The sequence below is a fragment of the Saccopteryx bilineata genome, chromosome 6 (genome assembly GCF_036850765.1).
Source record: "Saccopteryx bilineata isolate mSacBil1 chromosome 6, mSacBil1_pri_phased_curated, whole genome shotgun sequence".
In the NCBI taxonomy this organism is placed as follows: domain Eukaryota; kingdom Metazoa; phylum Chordata; class Mammalia; order Chiroptera; family Emballonuridae; genus Saccopteryx; species Saccopteryx bilineata.
In genome coordinates this window covers 48,555,324-48,578,922 of record NC_089495.1, presented here as the reverse complement: position 1 = coordinate 48,578,922, position 23,599 = coordinate 48,555,324, and the positions used below count along the sequence as shown (strand labels likewise).

The window sequence follows — 23,599 nt, the reverse complement described above, 5'->3', positions numbered from 1 at the left end:
AACTGAAAGGGAAAATAATATTTTTCTGGAGTGTATTAGACAAAATGTATTTGACAAAGGTTTAGGGCAACATGTGAGACAGAGAGAGGCCTTGCAAAGGAACCCTGAAGGTCTTTATGTCTTAGCGGAGAGGACGGGACAGTCGGGAGTCATGTCACCACACTGGCTGGCAGAGTAGCATCCTTAAACCAAGAACGGGGTTTCACGAGGGACATGTAGCCTGTCCCAATCAGGGAAGCATTGTGGGCAGTCCAACGTTAAGCTGAAACCACAAATCGCAGAGGAAGAGAGCAGCTCCCTCTTTAATTTGCCTTCCTTCCTTCCAGTTCATTCCATTCACAAGTCCTGCGTGGTGGTGACGTGAGGGTCACAGCCTCAATGCCTGCCAACCTGCCTTTGAAGCTAAGAGGAGGCAAACCTCAGGTGCAGAGCCTTGGCCAGCAATAGAATCTACCTGAGATTTACAAAAAGTATTTTCTTTCTGATTACCTGTTATTTATAGGAATGACCTGTTTCCACTTTAATGCATTTCTCTGTATTAAAAATTTAAAGAAAGGCAATTGAGTAAATAATAACACAAATAAGATGTAGATGTAACTAAAGAAATTCATGAAGGTGTGGTATAAATGTCTGGAGTTGCGGAAACTGCTCCATAAAAAATAATCTGCTTTTACACTCCAGGGTCAGGGGAACAAACAATATAGAAAGAGAAATTAGTCTGAGAGGCAATATTTTAACACTAAAAACATTACTTTTATAGTTTTACTCTATCACATTAGCCATAAATTGGAAATTAAGTGGTAATAAGTAATATAAATTCTAATAGGTTTTAGTGATCCTTAGGAGTTCACTACATATTATATACCATTTATTAGTTATAAGTTATGTTCTTGTGCGTTTTTTCTTATCACCATCTCTGTTTTACAGATGAATAAACTGAGGAGTGCTTAAGTGACTGCTGCTAGGTAAAAAAAGGACTGCCTGCATAAAAAGATGTCCTGTAACAGCAATGGGGATAATCAGCTCTCCCTCTGCACATCAAATTCTTACTAGATAGATTTTGGAAGCTTGCATGTTTCAGAGCCAAATGTGAACGGCACTCAGCCATTCCTGTTATTAATGGGCCCCTCCTGAATGCCCGTAAGCATGCTGGACAACGGTGGAGATAGAAAAGTAGGACCAAAGACTCGGCCCTCAGGCAGTCTCCAGGCTCACTACATAGATCCATCAAAGGTTAGTAAGAACGTAAAACAGCAAATGCTCAGGTAGGAAGGGAGCGGGACGAACAGCAGAGGGCTGTCCTGACGGAAACAATGGCCGGCCGGCCCAGGGCGGCCCCACCCAGGATGCCGCGAGAACTGGCTGCAAGGAGCTGACCAATAGCCACAGGTATCCTCTTTATGAGAGAAAGACCTAAATGGTGGTTTAAGATTCCAAATCTTGAATTTACAAAACGGATTGAGTGCTTTGTGGCTGACCTGCCGGCTCACCGTGTTCCCTCACGCCCCCCCTCCGACAGCTCCTGAAGAGCTCACAGGAAGTTCCTTAGCTCAGACCGCATCTTCCATTTCCTTAGCTTGGGCTCAGTGCCCTGGCCTCAACAATAAGGATGCAGAATGTGTATAGAACGGGAAATCCATTTGTCTAATCTACTTTATATGGAATATTTTCTACTTTATCTGGAAAAAAAGAACAATGTGAACTGAAAGCCAAATGAATCCCTGGTTCTGCCACCTTAATAGAAATTCTAGCTTATAGACTGTGGAATGATAGAAAAATCAATGCAATGAATACGTAAGCTGAATCTTGGGGACTCACTGCAGCTGGTCCCTGGGCACCCCCAGCATGTCCCCGGCTGACCCAGATGGCTGAAAAGGCCATTAGAAGGGAAACCCACACACCTTCCCTCCCCCCATTACATAAGTAGATCTGTAAAACATAAAACTTAACTCCTCAAAAAGTCATCTCTGGAGTAAAATCTAGAAATGCTAAAATGTACACTGAAGCTATTAAACAACTTGACATTCAAAAACTAGAGAAAGCATGAAATATATTACTATTATGAAAGGAAACTAGTGGTAATGATATCTAAGGAGCAGAACAGAAGAATTAACACAGGACAGAATGAATTTATCACTACTTTTAGGCCTAGTGTGATCGAAATCAGATTGAAAGAAAATATTGCTTTTATGAATGAACTAAGGGTACTGATTCTAAAAGCGTTTCCTGTCACATTTGTGTAGATACCTTGGATGCTGGTTAAAATGCATATCCCCTGACCTTATACAACCGTGGGGAGGACAGGGGGGTCCCTGCTTTAACACATTCCCTTGGTGATTGGGATAAACCAAATGAAAGCACGAGATCACCAGTATTAGGAACACTGAATCTTCTTCCACACACCTAATACAGTCTACTCCTGGCCAACCCTGAGAGCTCGGTTAGAGAGAGCCCAGATAAAATATTTTGTGATTTTCATTGGTCAGAAATTTCTAGGGCCTTGCAGGTGACCTGCAACTTAAACCCTAAATGAGAAAAAACCTGTCCTGTGTTCTACTCTCCATGAGCCATGATTCCTTCTGTGGGGGAGATGGCACTCACACACACACCCAGAGCTGCAGCCCAACTGCAAGGGGCTGAATCACACAGCCTTGTGCAGGGCTGGGGCGCCTGCTAGGATGCACCTCTTCTTCAGGCTTCTCCTCCCCTCCCACGTTTAAGCAATGGTCGTGAATTCAGATGAGAAAGACACAGAGGTTGACCCTGATTATCCACCGTTTGGGCAACTTCTCTAGGAAGCAAACCGACCAAACCACACTGGTACATTGCTACCACTGCTTTGGCTTAATTCTGAATTTAACTGGGCAGAAGTAACATTTATGGCTTCTGCCAGATGCTGGCCTTAAGTGCAAGAAATCACGTGCTGCAGTTTACACACCTTGTATTTCTGGGACTTTCCCAGCACGTTTGCCAACGAGAACATCAGAGAGTGATCATTAGGTATTAATTCCAGCGCCTCTCTTCCAACTGCTTCAGCTTGGGCTAAATTACCTGTGAGTAAAAAATTAAAAAATGAAAAACATGTACTAATATTTTGGTCTCTTTTTTTCTCTCTCTCTCTAACAGAGTTTATGTGCATTATACACAATGATTATGAATAAATTACTTAAGAAAATCACCATAAAATGTGTAACACACACGCACACACACAAATGATCCTATCAGTTGCAAAGCTACTGCAGCCCAGTGCAATTCTGACATACAATATAAACAGCATTTGATTAAATTTTGTATGAAACCAAATTTTAATTTTCCCCCAGATACCAATTATACCCAAATCAGAGAAAACAAGTCTGTAGAATAAGAACATCACAGTAATACTTTAATAACTGAATATTTATTATATTAAAGTACACGTTCTGAACTTTCATTAAAACAAGTATCTCTTATCCACACTGATTAGAAGGCTCACTAGCTTTAGATTCTGCCAAATTAAAACTATCATTTCTTAGAGATGCTCGGTTTTTAAAACTAGAGGAGCAGGCAGAGTAACTCCTAGTTGATCAAGTCTGCTAAGACCTAAGAAACCAGATCATGAAGTCTATTATTAACATTATATCTAAAGTAAGAATCTCTGAGTGCAGGTTTGAGGGTATCTCCTTTGAGCGCTGTCCATGAACTCTAGAGCAGGGGTATCCAAACTTTTTACACAGGGGACCAGTTCACTGTCCCTCAGACCATTGGAGGGCCGCCACATACAGTGCTCCTCTCACTAACCACCAATGAAAGAGGTGCCCCTTCTGGAAGTGTGGTGGGGGGCCGGATAAATGGCCTCAGGGGGCCGCATGTGGCTCGCGGGCCCTAGTTTGGAGAAGCCTGCCTAGAGCATGGACCTCGCACCGTCCATTTCACGAGCCCAGAAGCCATTCTTGCTCACTCCGGTTGCCACCAGCATCCGAGATGATGGGCACTGCTAGGTAACAGGCTTCAGAGAAATGAGACATCAGCACACATATTCCTTCATCACTCAACACCCATTTTAAGCGGGCGTGTCATTTTCCCAAATATTCATATTCTAGCATGTCAAAGAAAACTCTATTTTCTAGAATAGACATTTTATAATGCAAAATACTGAATCCCATAACAATTTTTAAAAGCTGTAATACACAGTAGGGGAAAGACCCCTACAACAATCTGTATTTCCTAATTATTCAATGAAATGATTTCCTCTGATTTACGTAATTCACCTGTGTTATCAAGGAGTATGATCATGTTGTTCCAAGCCAAGCTGTGCCCTGGTTTCAATACTGTAGCATTTCTCCATGCATTCAGTGCGTCCACATGACGATTTAGATCTGCATACTGAAAATGAAGCATGGACCAAAAAAATCAATTTTCCAATTTATTTCTTCCTTGTGCCAAAACAAACCCCAGATCAAATAAAACCTAAACTGTAGTTATTGAGTTTCTAATTCTTCATTTTAACTCAATACTCAAAATAATCCCAATGAAGTAGATATAACTATCTCCATTTTACATTTGAAGCAACTGAGGCACAGAAAAATTAAGTAACTTATCTAAAGTTATACACCTAGAACTGGGAGAGCAGGGGTTAGAACCAGGCGGTCTAGCTCCCAAGCCCATAACATTTCAACTGTAATCCAGAATTTAATGATTCCAGGTGTCAAAGCATATTTCAGACTTAAAATGAGAGGAGTTAAAAAACTAATCATGAGTCTTTTTCTTTTTTCCTTTAGGTGAGAGGAGGGGAGATAGTGAGGCAGACTCCCACATGTGCCTCAACTAGGATTCACCTGGCAACTCTATCTGGGGCTGATGCTCAAGTACCAAGCTATTTTTAGTGCCTGAGGCTGATATGCTTTGATGGAGCTGTCCTCAGTTTGCGTCTGTGGTAGCTCCTGTCATGGTGACCCCTTCTCTGAGCTCCTACCTTCTGGTGTCACCCTTCCTCTTGTGTTTCCCCAACCTTAGGGTTTCCTTTTACTGTCTGAGTTAATATTATTTTTCCACTTTTGTTCTTCCAGCCTTCCAACAACTGTCCGAGCAATTCCCTATATTAAATCTTCTCTATTTAAAATACTTCACATGGTTTCTGTTTTCCTGAATGGATACTGACTGATACAATTAGCCTTGCATAATGAATTGTCTCTAGTAACATCTCCAGTCACTATTATTATAGTTCTCGAATATCAGTAATATGTTCCAAGTCATCCAGCTCCTGCCAATTCCTATTTCACAAGAAAACAGCATTATATTCTTTTCTTATCTGGGTCCAAAAGTCAAAATACATTTCTGTCTCCTGTTGCTAAGCCGTGACTAAGGAGGATATTTAAAAAATAAATTTGTATTTTTTTTTATTTGCCAATATATAAATGTGTTGGTTGAGTTGTTAAAATTAAGCTTAAGCTCTTCATGCTTTTAAGCTGTCAAGCAGGCTGACGCTGAATAATTAAACAACAATGGAGAGCAAACTCTTTAAATAAGCAAGAACTGTTGGCAGAAGAAACATAGGAAGATCATTTCACAATAGCGTAATTAGTAAACAATGTGCACAGACAGCAGTACCAGGTCTCACCCCACTTAATAGTGCAGTTGATTTACATGGAATTCCAAGGACTGGAGCAATGAGAAAACCCTGTCTTTTATATTCCATCTTCCTTTCTTGAGATGTAACTCTTACGGAAAGCACACTTAGCATAAATTCTCTATTTTCCATATCCCAAGGAATTGCAGCTACTAGGGGCAGGAAGGAAGACTATTAAGTATTAGGGCATTAAAGCATAACCTAGAAGGCTGTAGCTTTACATCCTTTGCACGCAATGGTCTAAAAAAAGAGCTACTTTCAAAAAAGGACAAAAAAGAATGAAAAAAGAATTCACACGGATATCAAGTACATGTCATGCAAGTACTAGTTTAAAAGACACAATAACTAGACAGAAACGCCTGCAGTAACCACCAATGCAAGGATGCAGATAACACCCAATTTGCTCCAGTCCCCCAGCTAGCCCCTATTCTCACTTCCTTAACTTTGCAGGGCTCCACCCTGCTTTGCAATGTGATCGAATTTTCCAGTCTCTACTTATATCATAAGGTGATGCTTGACTGTCTTCCTGCCCCCTTCACCGACGAGAACAATGTAGGGTGTCAAAATATGCCACCCCAAATTTATCACTTTGGCATAAGGATTACTGCACTGAAAGCATTTGAGCTTCAAGCAATGCAGAAAGAAGCGTTCCCGATTTAACTACAGGCAGAAACTGAGAAATGAGGACTGCCATCAATTCCCTCCCTGGTGAAGTTTTATGGCCACAAAGAAGACACAACCTCACTTCATTAGTTTTCTGCATATATTTATATTTATGTCACCCTTGGAAGCCTAGAACCTCTTTGTTTTGTCATTTCTCTGAGAATTGTTTTTGTTAAGATGCTCTGTAAGCTCGATCCATTGCTTTGAGTTACTCACACTGAGTTTCTCCTGCATGTAGGCATACGGTATGTGTTAACAAACCGCTCTTGTACTGTTCATTTATCTGTGGTCAGCCTCACTTGCAGGGCGGGCCCTAGTTAGAGAACCGAGGAGGGTAGAGGAAAAGGTTTTCTTCCTCGATCTACAACAGTTTCTCACTAGAGTAGTTTTAGCTCTCCTTAAGTTTTCAGGTTCCAAAAATAAAGCTGTTTCAACATCAAATGATTTAACGAGATCATAAAGCACAGAATTTGAAAACGGAAAATGGGAAGGAAATATATACAAGGCCAAGCGGTTCTGAAAAGGTGACATGGAACAACAGGAATGTGTTGCTGTCAGTCTCCCCTGTTCAACATCTCGCAGCGCCACGGCTTCAGTCACATGACTGCCATTGCCCTCCGTTTTCAGGGAGAAAGAATTCCTCTCTTCCACACTATCTGAAGTAGATGGAGATAGTATCTTCTGTGACGTATCGTAACTAAAACATGTTTTCCAGTTTTTGATTAAAATACACAAGCCACTTCACTTTAAAATCTATATCAGAAGCAGCATGTGCTTATTTCAAGTGCTGGGTGGGAAAAGCCCCTGTCTCCCCCCATCCATAAAATTCTATCTCCCCAACTCACACCTGGCTACTCAGTCCAGAAACAAAACAGCGAGGACCGCACACATTCCCGTCATGTTAAAAACCGAAGCCTGGTTTTTCTACACACTTAAAGATGTTAATGTTTTTTCTAGGCTGTTCTCTCCAAACAGTGTCTTTTGCTCTCACCTGGTTCGTTTGTCTCCTCAAGGTTCAGACAGTTCAGGGCCAACCACAGGGTATTAGAATCACTTGGGGAATTTTGCTGGTTGTTTTGTAAATATGAATCTCTATGGAGCTTTTGATTCCCTAAAACTGAGACAGGGTCGGATGACTTGGAAGTACAACTAGTCTGGGAACCACTGGTTTTGACAGCGCAAGGATGAGGATAAACAGGCATCTCTTTAAAAACAACTTCGATGCAATCATACCTGTGAGCTTAGGCTGGATAAAATCTGAAAAATTATATATAAATCTCGTTTAAAAAAAATCACATCACTATACATATATTTTTGTTTGGTTAAATTGAGCAAAATGTTTTCCCTTAACAATTTTATTGAATATAAGAACTAAATAGCCCTGGCCGGTTGGCTCAGCAGTAGAGCGTCGGCCTGGCGTGCGGAGGACCCAGGTTTGATTCCCGGCCAGGGCACACAGGAGAAGCGCACATTTGCTTCTCCACCCCTCCGCCGTGCCTTCCTCTCTGTCTCTCTCTTCCCCTCCCGCAGCCAAGGCTCCAATGGAGCAAAGATGGCCCGGGCGCTGGGGATGGCTCCTTGGCCTCTGCCCCAGGTGCTAGAGTGGCTCTGGTCGCAACATGGCGACGCCCAGGATGGGCAGAGCATCGCCCCCTGGTGGGCAGAGAGTTGCCCCTGGTGGGCGTGCCGGATGGATCCCTGTCGGGCGCATGCAGGAGTCTGTCTGACTGTCTCTCCCTGTTTCCAGCTTTGGAAAAATGCAAAAAAAAAAAAAAAAAAAAAGAACTAAATAAGTTAGGAACATCCATATTTGGTTTCTTGAAATCAAAATGAAAAGGTTGACAGAAGGGAGAATATGATCATTCTTATTTAACAAATTCTGTTATTTGTGGGTCTTTTTTCCCCAGCTTTATTAAAATATATGGCATACAGCACATATAAGTTTAAAGTGTACAATGCGATTTGATACACACACACACATCTATATTGCGAAATGTTTACCACAAAAGGTTAGTTACCACCTCTCAGCTCACATAGCTACCATTTTCTGGTGTGTATTTATTTTCTTTATTAAGGAAATCAAGAGCTACAATGATTGAGCTGTGTATCCTCATAGAGGCTTTTTAGAAACAATGACAGAATCTATTTCACCATCACCAATACAAGTTTTCAGATTTTAAGGTTATTAAACTTCGTATAGAGCTACTGCTAGAATATTCATTTGAATAAAGAAATAACCTATTAAATATAAAATTAGAGCAATCAAATCTTTATATTCTGTTAATAACAACAAAAAAAGTTACTACAAAATACATTATTTTCTGCCTGATCAGGTGGTGGCACAGTGGATAGAGCGTCGGACTGGGATGTGGAGGACCCAGGCTCGAGACCCCAAGGTCGCCAGCTTGAGCGTGGGCTCATCTGGTTTGAACAAGGCTTGAGCCCAAGGTCACTGGCTCGAGCAAAGGGTTACTCAGTCTGCTGTAGCCCCCTGGTCAAGGCACATATGAGAAAGCAATCAATGAACAACTGAGGTGCCGCAACAAAGAATTGATGCTTTCTCTCTCCCTTCCTGTCTGTCCCCTCTTTCTGACTCTCTCTGTCATAAAATAAATAAATTTCAAGGAAATACAGATGGTCCACAGACATAGAAAAAGATGATCAACATCACTAATCATTAGAGAAATGCAAATTAAAGCCACAATGAGCTATCACCTCACACCTCACATCAGAATGACTATCATCAACAAATCAACAAACAACAAGTGTTGGTGAGGATGTGAGGATGTGGAGAAAAGGGAACCCTCTTGCACTCTTGGTAGAAATGCAGATTGGTGCAGCCACTGTGGAAAGCAGTATGAAGTTACCTTAAAGATTAAAAATGGGAAGTCTTCTGACCCACAGTTCCATTTCTGGGAATATATCTGAAGAAATGTGAAACATTGATTCAAAAGAATATATGCATCCCTATGTTCATTGCAGCACTATTCATAATAGCCAAGAGTTGGAAGTAGCCCAGTGTCTATCAGCAGATGAGTGGATAAAACAGCTGTGGTACAATTACACAATGGTCTACTACGGGGCCATAAAAATGAAGGAAATCTTACCCTTTGCGACAGCATGGATGGACCTGAAAAGCATTGTGCTAAATGACATAAGCCAGTCAAAGAAAGACAAGTCCCCTATGATTTTCAGTTATATGTGAAGTCTAACGAACAAAATAAACTAACAATCAAATAGAAACAGACTCATAAATACAGAGAACAAACTGACAGCTGTCAGAAGGGAGGGCGATTAGGGGGCTGGGTGAAAAAGGTAAGGACACAGACAATAGCATGGTGATTAGCAGAGGAAAAAGGGGTGGGGGGAGGTAGAAGAGGGGAGAGGGAGATAAATGGTGATGGAAGGAGATTTGACTTGCGGTGGTGAACACACTGTACAATATACAGATTATATTTTATAAAATTGTACCCCTGTAACCTACATAATTTTATTAACCAATGTTACCACAATAAACTCAATAAAAACGTAAGAAAGAAATCACAGTATGAGTTTGTTTTTCTAATCTCAGTATTTATTCATGTTCTAAAAACAGAGAAATTGATGTTTATCAGGAAGTTATCTTTTGGAGTACTGTTTTACAGGGCACAAGGGACTTTAACAATTCTAATTTATTCCTTGGTTTGACCTGTTGCCTTTGTGATCGTTTTTTTTAAAATTTATTATTTTTTTTATTAAGTTAAAGGCAGGGAGGCAGGGAGGCAGAGAGACAAATTCTCGCATGTGCCTCAACTCGGATCCACCCGGCAAGCTTCCTGCAGGGCAATGCTCTGCTCATTTGGGGCCACCGCTCCATTGCTTGGCAACCAAGCTATTTCAGCACCTGAGGCAAGGTCATGGAGCCTACCTCAGCGCCCAGGGCCAACTTGCTCCAACCATTTGAGCCATGGCTGTGGGAGAGGGATACAAGGGGGGGGGGGGGGAGAGAGGGTAAGAGAGAGAGAAAGAGAGAGAGAGAGAGAAGGGGGAAGGGAGGGGTGGAGAAGCAGATGGTCACTTCTCCTGTGTACTCTGAACGGGAATCAAACACGGGACTTCCACACACTGAGCCAATGCTCTACCTCTGAGCCAACAGGCCAGGGCCTTTGTAATCTCTTAAACTTGGCTAATTAAAGTTGGCTTACTCTCTAATTAGTGCTTAAAAAGTTAAATATAAAAAAAATCAAACAGCTATCTTCAAATGAGATAAACCTAAGTGAAAGAACTTTATAAGGTGGAGAATATTAGGAGGGCATTACTACCCTCACTTTACTATAAAAAGCTACACTGCACTTACCAAACGGCCAAGGTTGTAGTAACAATCTGGGTATTTCTTTCTGTGTTTGATCGCGGTCCGGTAGCTTTGCTCGGCAGCTTCGAACTGTTTCAGGCTGTTCTGCACTATGCCTAAATTCATCCACGCAGCAGCGAAGTCTGGCCTGGAAGAACATTTCAAAAGGTTAACAAAGAAAAGAAAGGCTTAGGCTCCAAACGGCAGGAGCTCATCTCTTTGCCTCTAGCACACTTATAAACAGCGCTCACTGTATTTGTACCGCCAAAGACAGCAGCTCCTCCGCTTCCTGTAGCTCATTCCTTTCTTTTAAAATATTTCCAAGATTATTCATTGCATGAACGTACTTGGGATTTAATCTGGAAGTGAAGAGAGAAACCGACCGTCTATTAATGCTCTGTAGTCTTCACTAATCTCTCAGGAATTGGTAAGGATGTCTTAACATTGGGGTCTTCTTAAGGGGACAGGCCTTTACCCCTAGACAGTTAAAACAAGCCACGCATATAAATGAGACGGAATGCCTGCAGTACCTCACAGCTTCCCGGTAATATCTGATGGCAGCTGTTTGATTGCCTTTATCAGCCAGGTTTTTGCCAACATTGTAGTGAACCTGAAAACAGAGAGAAAAACTTGGTCATCAGCTGGTAGACTTCTTTCTTCAGAGCAGGGATAGCGATCATATCTTCTAACTGAAAACAAAAGGTAATGGTATTTAAAAAAAACCCCACCCACCAGAACTTTAGTTAAAACCTAGAGGCTTGGCAAGGGGCTTGCTTGTACTTTAATCCCCCACCTTGTAAGAAAGGAGTCGAAGAAAGGGAGGCTACAAGCAGATGATACCACTAAAATATTACAGAAGGATATTTAAAGAACTCATCAGAGAAAATGAGAAAGCCTGGCTGGTTTTACTGCTGAACAAACCCTCACATCCCCTCCTCTCTCATGTACCTGTCCCCTAGTTAGATGACCATCATTCTGCTTTCTGTCTCTATGAATGTAACTCCTCTAGGCACCTCATATAAGTGATATCACACAGTGTTTGTCTTCTTGTGACTGACTTACTTCACTTAGCATAATGTCCTCAAGGTCCATCCCTGCTGTGACATGTCAGAATTTCCTCCCTTTTTAAGGCTGAATAATATTCCATTGTAGACATACACATTTCCTTTATCTATTCGTCTGCTGATGAACACTTAGCTTGCTTTAATTTTTTGGCTATTGTGGCCAATGCAGCTGTGAGATCCTGTTTTCAGTTCCTTCAGACACACACACACACACACACACACACACACACACACGATGAGACAAAAGGCTTACGGTTGCGAGTACATGAGACAGTTTATTCTTATATTATTATTTATTATATTATTTTTATATAAACAGATGTAAACTTACATTTGTCCCACCCTGTATATATATCTATCAATCTCTCTAGATCTATCTATCTATTTCCCCAGAAGTGGAATTACTGGATCATATGGTAATTCTATTTTTAATTTCTGTAGAACTAAAATGGTTAATATGTTATGAGAATTTTACTTCCATTTTTAAAAAAGAATTTTTAATGATTTGATAGTAAAGTAGACTAGAAGAAACAGAACTCACAGTTGCAAACCTACTGGAAATCTTCAGGTCATCTTAAAGTGAGGGCACAATGGTGGCAACATAGGGTATTTTCCCGAGAATACATGGACTTGGAAGAAACTGCAAGGATAGGAGCTGGGACCTGAACTAAGACCAGGGCGGCAGAACTGCACAGACTCACGAGGATGGTTATCAGAAGTGTTTACTGATTACCAAAAGCTCCTTTTGAAGGCTTACAATGTAAGGGCCAATAGCAATCTCAGAAGAGATGATGCTATAGAAATTCATTCAATTAGGTGTATTAAGTGTGATTAATCACAATAACAGAAACACCAGCAGCACGCAGGTACTGAGGGAGGTCATAAGCCAGGTGTAGGGGTTGGCCCTAAAGTACAGTCTCTTTTCTTCACAGGGTCCCTGACAGGTAGCTGCTATCACTGTCCTTCTGAGCTGGGGGACTGCTTCGGTGTTGTGAAGAATCTTACCCAAGGTTCTGGTGCTCGATTTGAATCCAGGATCCAAAGCCTGTGTTTCTTCTTACTGTATCACACCCGTTCACTGCGGTGCTAAGTAAAGAGGGAGCTGACCACTCAAGGCAAGTTCTAGACCCATTCATTCATACCACCTATTACTTTTCATAAAGTAAAATAACATTTCTTTTTGAGTGGTAAGGGCTAAATTGTGCCCCCACCAAACTCCCATGTTGAAGCCCTAAACCTCAGCACTTCAGAATGTGGCTGTATTTGGAGATAGGGTTTTTAAAGAAGTCATTAAGTTAAAATGAGGTTCTTAGGGTAGGCCCTAACCTAACCTGGCCAGCGTCCTTACAAGAAGGGACAATTTGGACACGAAGAGAGACATCAGAAAGGCTTACAGACAGAAAACAGGCCATGTGAGGACACATAAGAAGATGGCCACCTGTAAGCCAAAGAGAGAGGCCTCAGGAAAAACCAACCCCACGAACACATTGCTGCTGGACTTCTGGCCTCCAATCTGTGAGAAAATAAATGTCTGTTGTTTAAGCTACGTAGTCTATGGTATTTTGTCATGGCAAACTAATATATCGTGAAATACAAAAATGGTTTAAACACATTCAAGTAGTATTACACTCAAACACTTCCAAACCCCTTCTGAACATATGAGCACATTCTGCCTCATTAGCCTTAACCTACAGTTAGAGCATATTTTCATAAATACCAATATTTCTGCAAGGGTAGGGAGCAGTGCGACATTCTTTAAGCACATATGTAACAGACATATTTTTTTAACTGCCAATTTTAAAGTCCGTTCATTTATTTTTACCTAATCTAACAAAAGAAATCACAAGCAGGAATACCACGGGTAATAGAAATGGGTACTATTACACAGCACACTGCACAGTTAAACTTCCTGAACCAAACCGCTCTCCATTCCTGGGTACTGTCACCTTCAAATTATAGCTTGGAGGCTAGTAAATGCTGTAGTCAGATGCACGTTTTTAAAAGTATGCTCTCAATGGTTTGATTTTGTGCCTCCCCCAACCCCAGCCGGGAAGTGTTAGTTCACCCCTGACCCCCCCCAATCCCCCCCCCAAATCTGGAGAATCCAACCTGTGAAGGCTGCGTCTGTGGTCCCAGAATACAAATACAGCTCTAGGGCAGACTTCAACACACACACTCCCACCTCTCCCCCCTGCACTCCCGCCGCTTTCCTTTGTTATGAGGAAATTCTGTTTTCTCAATAAAAAGCTCAAACAAAGAGTTCAAGTGCCCTCTGCAGCATAGAGAGTGTTCTGTTAAGACACCCAGCCTGCCAGACACCAGCAGACAAGGGGAGGAGGGAGGGGCAATTGCGGAAAGTCAGACTGCAGTTCTTTCGATGGAACCAGTTAAAAATCTGATACAGCCCTAGACGAAGGCAAGCTGTCCATAATTAGGAACTGGTAAATGGGTTTGCCCAGAGGCCGGCCTTATCCTGTGGGTTATATAGAGGGCGGAGGGTGTATTTGAACAGAAAACAGCTGCCTAGATAACCCACTAGAAAAACAAAGCGAAGCAAAACAAAACAAAATAACCTCGACACAGTTGACTTAAAATAGTGTTTAAAGAATAGGTGACTTTTGTTTCCATGAAAAGTAAAAAGTTGAAAAAGCCTATTTAATTCTCGAACTTTCCCTCTAGCTTTTGTGGTTCACATGCTGAGGCAGTGATGGTTCAGGAGCCACAGATAGAACCAGCCACTGCAACCCCACGGCTGTAAAGGAAGTGCAAGCAGCAGTAATAGAAGGCACCTTGACGCCAGTGCTAAAACCAGTTTGGTTTCAAATATTCTGCAAATGACTGATGTTAAACTTAAAATATTTTAGGTCCATAAATATCCTATAATCAATCCTGGGTCACTCCTTAAGAAAATAGCTAATTGTGGTATACAATCCTTTTCATTATTAAAATAATTTAGAATTGTATTACACAGATGATAGAAAGTGCTACATAATTTAAAGCCTTAAACACTAAAAATGATTGTAAATATGATTAGAACCTTGGTATTTTCAATATAGTAGGTTCAAGGAATTTCATTTCTATTTGGCTCAATTTAATCATTATTACTGAGTGCATCCCATATGCAAGGCACTGTGGGTAATTCAAATGCAGACCAGGCACCAACTCTGCCTACCTGGATGTTGCAATCTTTTGAGATGGATGAGCCTCGGTTTGTATATCTGGGCCTAATCTAGAGCCAGGTGTCAACTACTTAACATTCAGTGAATATAAATTTTGTACTTGGTGACAAGTACAAAAAACTATATCTCCTGTAATGAAGTTAATGAAACCAGTGTCTTCTTAAATAAGATATCTTCCCTGAAATCAACCTATTTTATTAAAAAAGAAGAAAGTCAACTTTATTACATTTCTATTTATAGTGGAAAGTAAAAAAGAATAAAAAATCTTTTTTTATTCTCTCTTTTGCTTATACCGAATGGCATCACTGAAAAGTTCTTGGAAAGGACTACCATCACCAAATCCATTTTGAAGACGAGGTCTTGTAAGTAAATGTTTTAAATTAAAGAAAGAAAACCATGTATGCCAACATCTAATAACTGTGTGTGTGCCCATTTATGCAAACCCTGTGTTTTCTAGCCTACAACATGTGATGTCACATTACTAGGACAAATAGGTTCAAAATCACATATATCCCATCTCCCCCCACCCCCCTTTACTAGAGTAACCTGGGCACAATATCACACCAGATCTTTATCTAGCCACCTACATTACTAATCTAGATAACATCAGTTCTATTTTTCTATGCCTCAGTTTCTCTCATTTGGAAAAAAAAAATACCAGCTCTCTAAAAATATTAGAGGGAGGATGGTGCAGATTAATTATAATGATGGAGATTAATTACAGAGCCACTACAGAGAGTTCTGAGTTCCTCATAGAAAAGAACTATAATAAATAGAAGGAATAATTATTGCTGTTCAAAAACAAAAGGAAAAATGAAGCAAATATTTTAACATTTATAAAATTATATCACAGGCAATTTATTTCTGATAGCATAAAATAAGTGGACAGGCTAGCAAATCAAATTAACGATAAAAGTTTGAAGTAATTCACTCTTTTAATTAAGTCTCTTAACTAGAAAACATGAACAAGGTTTTTTCAATCAAGAAAAAGACAAACAAGGAATCAGTGCCTTTTATACTATTCTTCACGTCAAGGTCACAATGAGATGTCAACTATTCATTAGATTTGTTCATATTTTACCTGAAATCATTGCTTTTTCTTAAATATAGAGTTTAAAAATGAGATAAAACTCTAGATTGTTTTTTTTTTTACCCCCTGAGGATCTCATTTGGAGCATCCTAGGAATCTCCAATTCTGATGACCCAACAGAGAATGAATTATTATTTAGGAATAACATGATATTAATAGAAATTCTTCGAACCTAACCCCCTGGCATCTTATTTTGAGCAAGTAACATTCTTTTGTCATTTATGCGATGACCAAAACTAAAATGAGCCTAAGAAAGCGAACATTTCCTGAGCACCTACTATGTTCTAACTACCACAGTAGGCCACTTGGGATGCCATATTTTATGAAGGCCTCATCACAAACGCAGGAGACAGGCATTATTGACCCCCTTTATAGATAAGGGCACCGGAAGTTCAAATAATGTAGTTTTGCCCAAAGAAGCAGAACTGGGTAAGCTAAGAGACTGGATTCATGAAGAATCCTAGTGAAAAAATTTCTACCAGACTGCTTCAGCAAAACACTGACAATTTTATGCGTGACCAGATAGTGGAACAATGGATAGAAGTTCAACCTGGGACGCTGAGGACCCAGGTTTGAAACCCTGAGGTCGCTGGCTTGAGCGCAGGCCCACCAGCTTGAGCACAGGGTCGCCAGCTTGAGTGTGGGATCATGGACATGACTCCATGGTCGCTGGCTTGAGTCCAAGGTTGCCAGCTTGAGCAAGGAGTCACTGGCTCGGCTTAAGCCCCCCAGGTCAAGTCACGTATGAGAAGCAATCAGTGAACAACTAAGGTGCCGTGACTATGAACTGATGCTTCTCATCTCTTCCCTTTCCTGTCTGTCTCTCTCTGTATCTCTTCATCTCTCTTGCTGAAAAACAAAATGAAAAAACAAAAAACCTCACAAAAAACTGCCAATTTTAAAGTCTATACAGTGATTTTTACCTAATGTAACGAAAGGAATCCCAAGTAGAGACACCACGGTGATATAAATGTGTACTAATGCACACTACATAGCATAATTTAAACTTCCTGAACCACATTATTATCCATCTATAGGTAATCTCATCCTCAGGTTATGGCTTGGAGGCTAGGTAATGCTATGGGTAGAGAGTGTATTTTGAAGAATGTGCTCTGAATGTTTCCACTGTGGGCCTCCTCCAGCCCCAGACTGGATGCCAGCTGTTAGCTCCCCTGCCACCATCTCAACGGGTGATTGGATCCACTGGAAGATGAGTAAAAACTCATTTAAACAATCTCCTGTTTCATCAACATTTCCTTTGAATTATCTTGGCTAAGCTCAATTAGCCAAAATTTTAATAATTCCCTTTGAATTATTTTGACTAAATGGAATTTTAATAAATTTTATCAAAGTAACCAAAAAAAAAAAAAAGAAAAGAAAGAAAGAAAAACCCAAATCTTATGCTTGATTTTGTATAAAGGCAAACAATTCTTCTTATTCCTTTCTTGAACTGAAAACATTTCCCAGTAACGTCCTTCTACAGAAACAGGGCAGCCGACCCACCTTAGCGTTGAGAGGACACACAGACAGGGCACTTCTAAAAAGCTGCTCTTCACTCCGCCACTCGCCGCTGCGGATCATGCATCTCAGCGTGTTTATGAATAAAATTCCCAGTACGAGAGCAGCCATTAGTTTCTTAAGAAGAGAGAGACATGGTAAATGTCATAAGGAAAATCTGCCCAACCACCTTGGTTATGAATGATGCCTCTCTGGGCCAGTACCTTTCTCTTAGTATGTTTGCTGAGGGCTCCAACCCCGAGAGTCAGCAGCATGCAGTACCCAGCACTGGGGAGGTAGAGAACTCTCTCGGCCACCACAAAGCCCACTCGGAAGAACAAGTTACTTGCAGGGAGAAATGGGATAATGAGGAGTCCCAGGCCCAGAGTGAGGATCCTGGAAAATGAGAAGTATTTAAAATAGCTATTTTTAGACTTTAGCAAAACATTGTCACCAGTAGAGAGGCTTAAGCCTGGCAGTACTAGAATAAGACATAAATATCTCACTAAGGCACTAAGCATCAAGTAGAAGGATAAAATTTACAAGTCATACTATTGATATCAATAAGGTTAGAATGGTTAGAATGATATTTTTGAGACCTTATTAATTCATCAACTCCAAATTCACCACAAAGCATTTAGGTATTGAATAGCCCAGTGGAGATTGGTCCCAATTAGTCTAATATAGTTTTCATAGAAAAATATATTCTCTCACAAACTTAACAGGTATAACAATACTTAATGAGCTTAAACTTTAAAAAATCTGATCCACAAATTTTGATCAAGTAGAAGAAAGCTAAGCAATGAAGCACTTCCGGGACTAAGCTATCACTGCTAATGTCCCAGATAACACAAGAGGAGGCATTGGGAAAGTAGGTCACACTTGGTGGCTCTTTTCTGGACCCAATGCCTACAGTATTTTAAAAGTAAAATGTAATTGCACATGTATAAGTGAACTGAGACACTAGTTTGGTGGCCTTTAGAATTACAAACTGATATAGAACACAGGTAAACTTAAAACTTGATTTATTTTGAGAAATTACTAATCTAATTCTATAAACACTTAATTCATAAAGTAAATCACTTTAAATATATAGTTTCCTTTTTCATGAAACACAGTTGTTTTTCCTCCAATTATTTTCTCAATAAACCCTGCCCCCCTTTTTTTGGTGAGAAAGAACAGTGTCTTTGGGGCAACAGTTTATTTTGTACCAAATAACAGGAGGAAACACTGTAGCATCCACCAGGGTTTCCTGAAGGAGAATTGTGAAATAATGGGCACAACACCCATCAATTACACTCTCTGTTCTGACCATAAATTACTCTTTACCACCTACTGAGAAAAGGATCTCAAAATGCTACTGCAGGGGGAGAGAGGAGGGGGAGATAAAGCAGTCATCCATACCCCCCTCCTCCACGTTCACTCCCCACTAGTTGAAGCCAGCGATGGATTCCAAACGGATGAATTCATCCTGCTTATAAATATGTATTGGAAATAAAAGTCCTTAGACATTACTTCCACAAAATCGTTAAAATGATCAGTGCTGGATTTAGCAAAATGCGCCTGACTCAGCCCAGAGTGGAAGTTAAAATTCAGCATTGCCTCTTACCTTCTCTTGTGACTGTCTTCAGAGCACAGGGCTTGGCATATTAGGCCAATTAGGCAGAACCAGAGTGCTGCTAGTGCAATTACCCTCCAGTCACCAGCTGACTTAATGAGGGGGATGCAGCCCATTGACCAATCAAAACACAGCCACCAGGGGCACAGCAGCAACCAGGCATTCAATGAATAGTAGTAATTATAGTTTATGGCCTGTCAGTCAAAAGGAAAACAAACATTTATTTAAAACTAAACTTGAAAAAAATACATGTATCTCCTAACTTCACTCCTGTGGCATCTGTATGCTTCTGTTTCAGAAGACTTGTATAAAATAAAATATTGCTACTTCCTAAATGGACATGGGGTTATAATTTGCAATGTATTAAATGCATTCAGATTTTAATAGAGGAAAATGCAGCATAGCCACCAGCCTCTGCTATACAGTTGTTATATTTCTGGTCAAACTATGTCTGATTTACTTAGTGATTCCCAAAGTCTGTAACCCAGGAATTCTGAGTCCCAGGGGTCACCTATATGCCTAACAACGTAAGAATTGGATTCTCTTAATTTGTCTCTATGAAATGCACTGCTAAGAACTGGCACCCTTGCCTTCAGAAAAAGCGAACCTTCCCAATAACAAGTCTCGACATCACTAGACTTTTAAAGATACAACTGATAGTGCTCTAGTTTATCTTAACTCTGCCACGCCAATTTCCTTTATAACTAAAGCCACCGGGTCAGGAGACACTGCTGAGGCTGGCGAGAAACCTGCCGGTAGAAGGAACCACGCCTTAATCTTGATTAGAATGGAAATACAAGGGGCTTCTGTCTGCTCAATCCCCTAACAAGAGCCTGGTTTCATCCTAGAATATCCTTTATGATAGCAAACACGCAGGTGTTCCATTTGCCAGGGATTTGTGGGTGTGCTGGGAGTGGGATGAGGAGGAGGAACGAAGGACTCCGGAATCTGGCCGACAGACTCAGAACTCACCCTGACCAACACGCTGTCGGCAAAGGAGGCGGGGTTGTCCACCTCGGTGAAGGCCGGTGGGCCGGTGCCCATGATTTTCCAGCGCGTGTAGAGCACCCCCGCTCCACCCAGGGCCAGGAGGGTCATTCTGAAGAAGAGGCCCCCATTTCGGAGCACGCCAATGTTCTGAAAAGACACCGCAAAGCCCCCAGTGTCACAGATTTTCAAATAAAAGTTTGGTCAAGCCAGGCACAAACATGCAGCAATGCTACCTGAACTGTGTTGACACTGTGCATTAGTGGCTATTTTAGAATTCAGAAGCGCAAGAAATACTTCGAAAATGGCATTTTAAATCAGCTGGTACTTGACATTTTCTGTGTTGGGGCTGCAGACAGAAGTATATACTCACCTCTAATGATTTGTCCTTATGTAGTACCTTCTGGACAATTTCCAGAACATTTAATTTGCCTATCACCAAGATGTCAAAGACTGCATTTAAACCCTGAGGAAGCAAAACAAGGCAATCAATGATGCGAGAGACTAACTCTAATTAGGTGGCAATTATGCTGCACAATTTTATTACTAAATCTAGACAAGGAGTGTAGTGGATTAGATAATTACGGAAGACCTCTTCAGCTCTTAAAAAAACAACCTGTTGTTTCTATGAAATTAGCTCATAGTAATATCCCAAATTTATTATCTAGTTAATTCCTGTTAGTCATAATTTCATAGTTTGCATGTTAGAGTACTACACGATTTGGTATAGCTAGAAGTTTGGACTTCCTTCCTTCTCTTTTTTTCTTTACTCTAAGATGGTCCCTTAGTTGGTACAACTGAGTGCGTTACCTGGGCAGTTATTATGCCTAAAAAGATAAAGGCAGCCATCAACCTTGAAAACCCAGCCACATAAGTAATTATGCTTCAAGAACCTCAAGTGCTGACTGACTTCTGCAGTGTGGCAGAGGCAGGAACAGAATAGGTACAAAAGTCTTTCTTTTTTTTTTTTTTTACAGAGACAGAGAGAGAATCAGAGAGAGGAATAGACAGGGACAGAGAGATGAGAAGCATCAATCATTTGTTTTTCGTTGCGCGCTGCAACACCTTAGTTGTTCATTGATTGCTTTCTCTCATATGTGCCTTGACCGCGGGCCTTCAGCAGACCGAGTAACCCCTTGCTGGAGCCAGGGACCTCGGGCTCAAGCTGGTGAGTTTTTGCTCAAACCAGATGAGCCCATGCTCAAGCTGGCGACCTCGGGGTCTCGAACCTGGGTCTTCCGCTTCCCAGTCCAACGCTCTACCCACTGTGCCACCACCTGGTCAGGCGGTACAACAGTCTTTGATGGGCGGTTGGCAATCTCTCAGCTTCATACTCCTAATTGTCCCACCAGTCTTCTGTTCTCGCCGGGCACACAGCCAGACTGCATTTCCCAGCCTCCCCTGCAGTTACGTGTGGCCATGGGTCATGTGACTGAATTCCAGCCTATGAAACGTGGCTAGAAGTGATAACGCCTCCTCTTGGAGGTTCGGTTATAAACCTAGACACGCTCCACCAGTCAGTTTCCCCTTTCAGCTGGCCGTGACGGAGATGATGGGGATGATCAGGGTGACTTTGGGGAATTACACACTGAAGATGGCAGAGGGTCCACTGGACTGGGTAACTGTATGGAAGACAGTCGCCGCTGTCATGTGGAGCCCTGCCCACGACATGATAAATGGGTGCCTAGTAAATAGCTTCAGTTCTGCGATGCCACTGGATTTTGAGAGTGCATACTGTAGTTCCACCTATGCTAACAGCTTCCAATGCCACCATGACAGTTCCTGTCTAGCAGGTGAGGGCTTCTTCTGCAGCTATTACCCCCACAGTTACAGGCTGAAGGCTAGATGAGCCTTACATTCTTTTATCTTCCCCACAATGGACTTTTCCACAGGTGTCGCTGCTGCAGAAAACTCCCTGCCCAAACTGGGTAAAGTGGTCAGAATATACACAGTGTATTTGGATAACTGCCCCTAAAAGATTTGAGTCTTTTTAATATGGGGCTATGTGACAAAGAAGATCATAAATCTCCAGAAGCCAGCGGTGATTTGTGGTTTTCAGAGCAAGGATGACATTCCTACTTAACCTTCTCCCAGAAATGTTGGGAGCCATTAATTATCCAATGCACGAGCCAGCACTGGGTTAATCATTTCAAAGAATCCGATTTTATTCACCCATGTGAAACATGACTTTAGCAAGTCAAAGAAGACCATTTTTGCCTGAATGTAAACTATTTTCTAGAAGGCAGGAGCTCTCTGTTGAGCTGCTTTAGCCGCTGTCTTTTTACACTGTTTGTTTTTCTGCCTGTGAGCTATAGGACAGTACCCAAGGGGTGATGGGGTCATGCAATCATGAGAACTGACCCACACACAAGATTAGCCCTCCTTCCTCCTTCCTGATTAAATGCATCCTCAAAATGCCCACATTCTTGTTTACCAGGTGGTGGCACAGTGGATAGAGCGTCGGAATGGGATGCGGAGGACCCAGGTTCGAAACCCCGAGGTTGCCAGCTTGAGTGCGGGCTCACCTGGTTTGAGCAAAGCTCACCAGCTTGGACCCAAGGTCGCTGGCTCGAGCAAGGGGTTACTCGATCTGCTGGAGGCCCACGGTCAAGGCACATATGAGAAAGCAATCAATGAACAACTAAGGTGTCGCAACGAAAAACTGATGATTGATGCTTCTCATCTCATCTCTCTCCGTTCCTGTCTGTCTATCCCTGTCTATCCCTCTCTCTGACTCTCTCTCTGTCTCTGAAAAAAAAAAAAGCCCACATTCTTATCAAATTTTTGAAAATAGTTAAATTTCACCATATCTTTCTTCACATAAATCCAACCTAACTCTTAGGGCTTCTCCAACGTTAATGGGAGTCACCTAGGGACCTTGTTAAATGCGGATCTCATTCAGCAGTCCTGGGGGGATCTGAAACCCCACATTTCTAATAAGGTCCCAGGTGATGTTGATGCTACTGCTCCTCAAACCTCACTCTGAGGAGCAAGGCTTCAGAGCAGCAGTTCTCAAGAGGACGACTTTGCCCCTCAGGGAATCTTGGCAATGTTGGGGACACTGTAGGTTGTCACAACTGAGAGGATCATACTGGAATCTAGTGAGTGGAGGCCACAGATGCTGCTAAACACCTGACTGTTCACAGGACAGCCTCCAAAAGATAAAAGATCCATCCCTGTCAATAATAGCAGCGTTCAGAAACATCAGTTTAGAGAAAATTACTTAAAAAAGTAACTCATGAAATTCAAGCATCTTTGCACAGTAATTCTTTCTATTCCATCTCCTGGCTAGCTAACCTTAACTTGATAGATCTAATCCAATAAAACTGCTGAACTTTGCCTTGACTTGTGTCAAACCCCAAATCACTCTAACTGCCCTTTCCTTCCCAGGGTATTCCTGCATGGGACCTTCAAATCCCTCATCTTTGTTTTCCATTCCTCTACCTCTGCTCACATCTCTAATTTATAGGTTGCCTTCCAATAATATAAAGCAGAACACTGGCTACGACAGAGAAAGAGGACAGTGGATCTCACTGCCTCTCCCTTCCGAGGCCTTCAATTCAAAT

General features: G+C 41.5%; 1 protein-coding gene across 2 annotated transcripts in view; it reads right to left on the bottom strand.

Annotated features, from left to right (window-relative positions):
- Positions 1 to 23,599, bottom strand: part of TMTC4 (transmembrane O-mannosyltransferase targeting cadherins 4) — an 86,170-nt gene that overhangs the window by 5,781 nt on the left and 56,790 nt on the right. For both annotated transcript variants that reach the window (XM_066235933.1, XM_066235934.1), the window contains exons 7-16: positions 20,407 to 20,499; positions 20,019 to 20,183; positions 19,038 to 19,240; positions 17,653 to 17,824; positions 17,435 to 17,566; positions 11,129 to 11,208; positions 10,850 to 10,957; positions 10,605 to 10,746; positions 4,248 to 4,362; positions 2,939 to 3,051 (exon numbers count right to left, since the gene is read on the bottom strand). In XM_066235933.1, the coding sequence (XP_066092030.1) occupies positions 2,939 to 3,051; positions 4,248 to 4,362; positions 10,605 to 10,746; positions 10,850 to 10,957; positions 11,129 to 11,208; positions 17,435 to 17,566; positions 17,653 to 17,824; positions 19,038 to 19,240; positions 20,019 to 20,183; positions 20,407 to 20,499 (1,323 nt within the window). The remainder of the gene's footprint in view (positions 1 to 2,938; positions 3,052 to 4,247; positions 4,363 to 10,604; positions 10,747 to 10,849; positions 10,958 to 11,128; positions 11,209 to 17,434; positions 17,567 to 17,652; positions 17,825 to 19,037; positions 19,241 to 20,018; positions 20,184 to 20,406; positions 20,500 to 23,599) is intronic.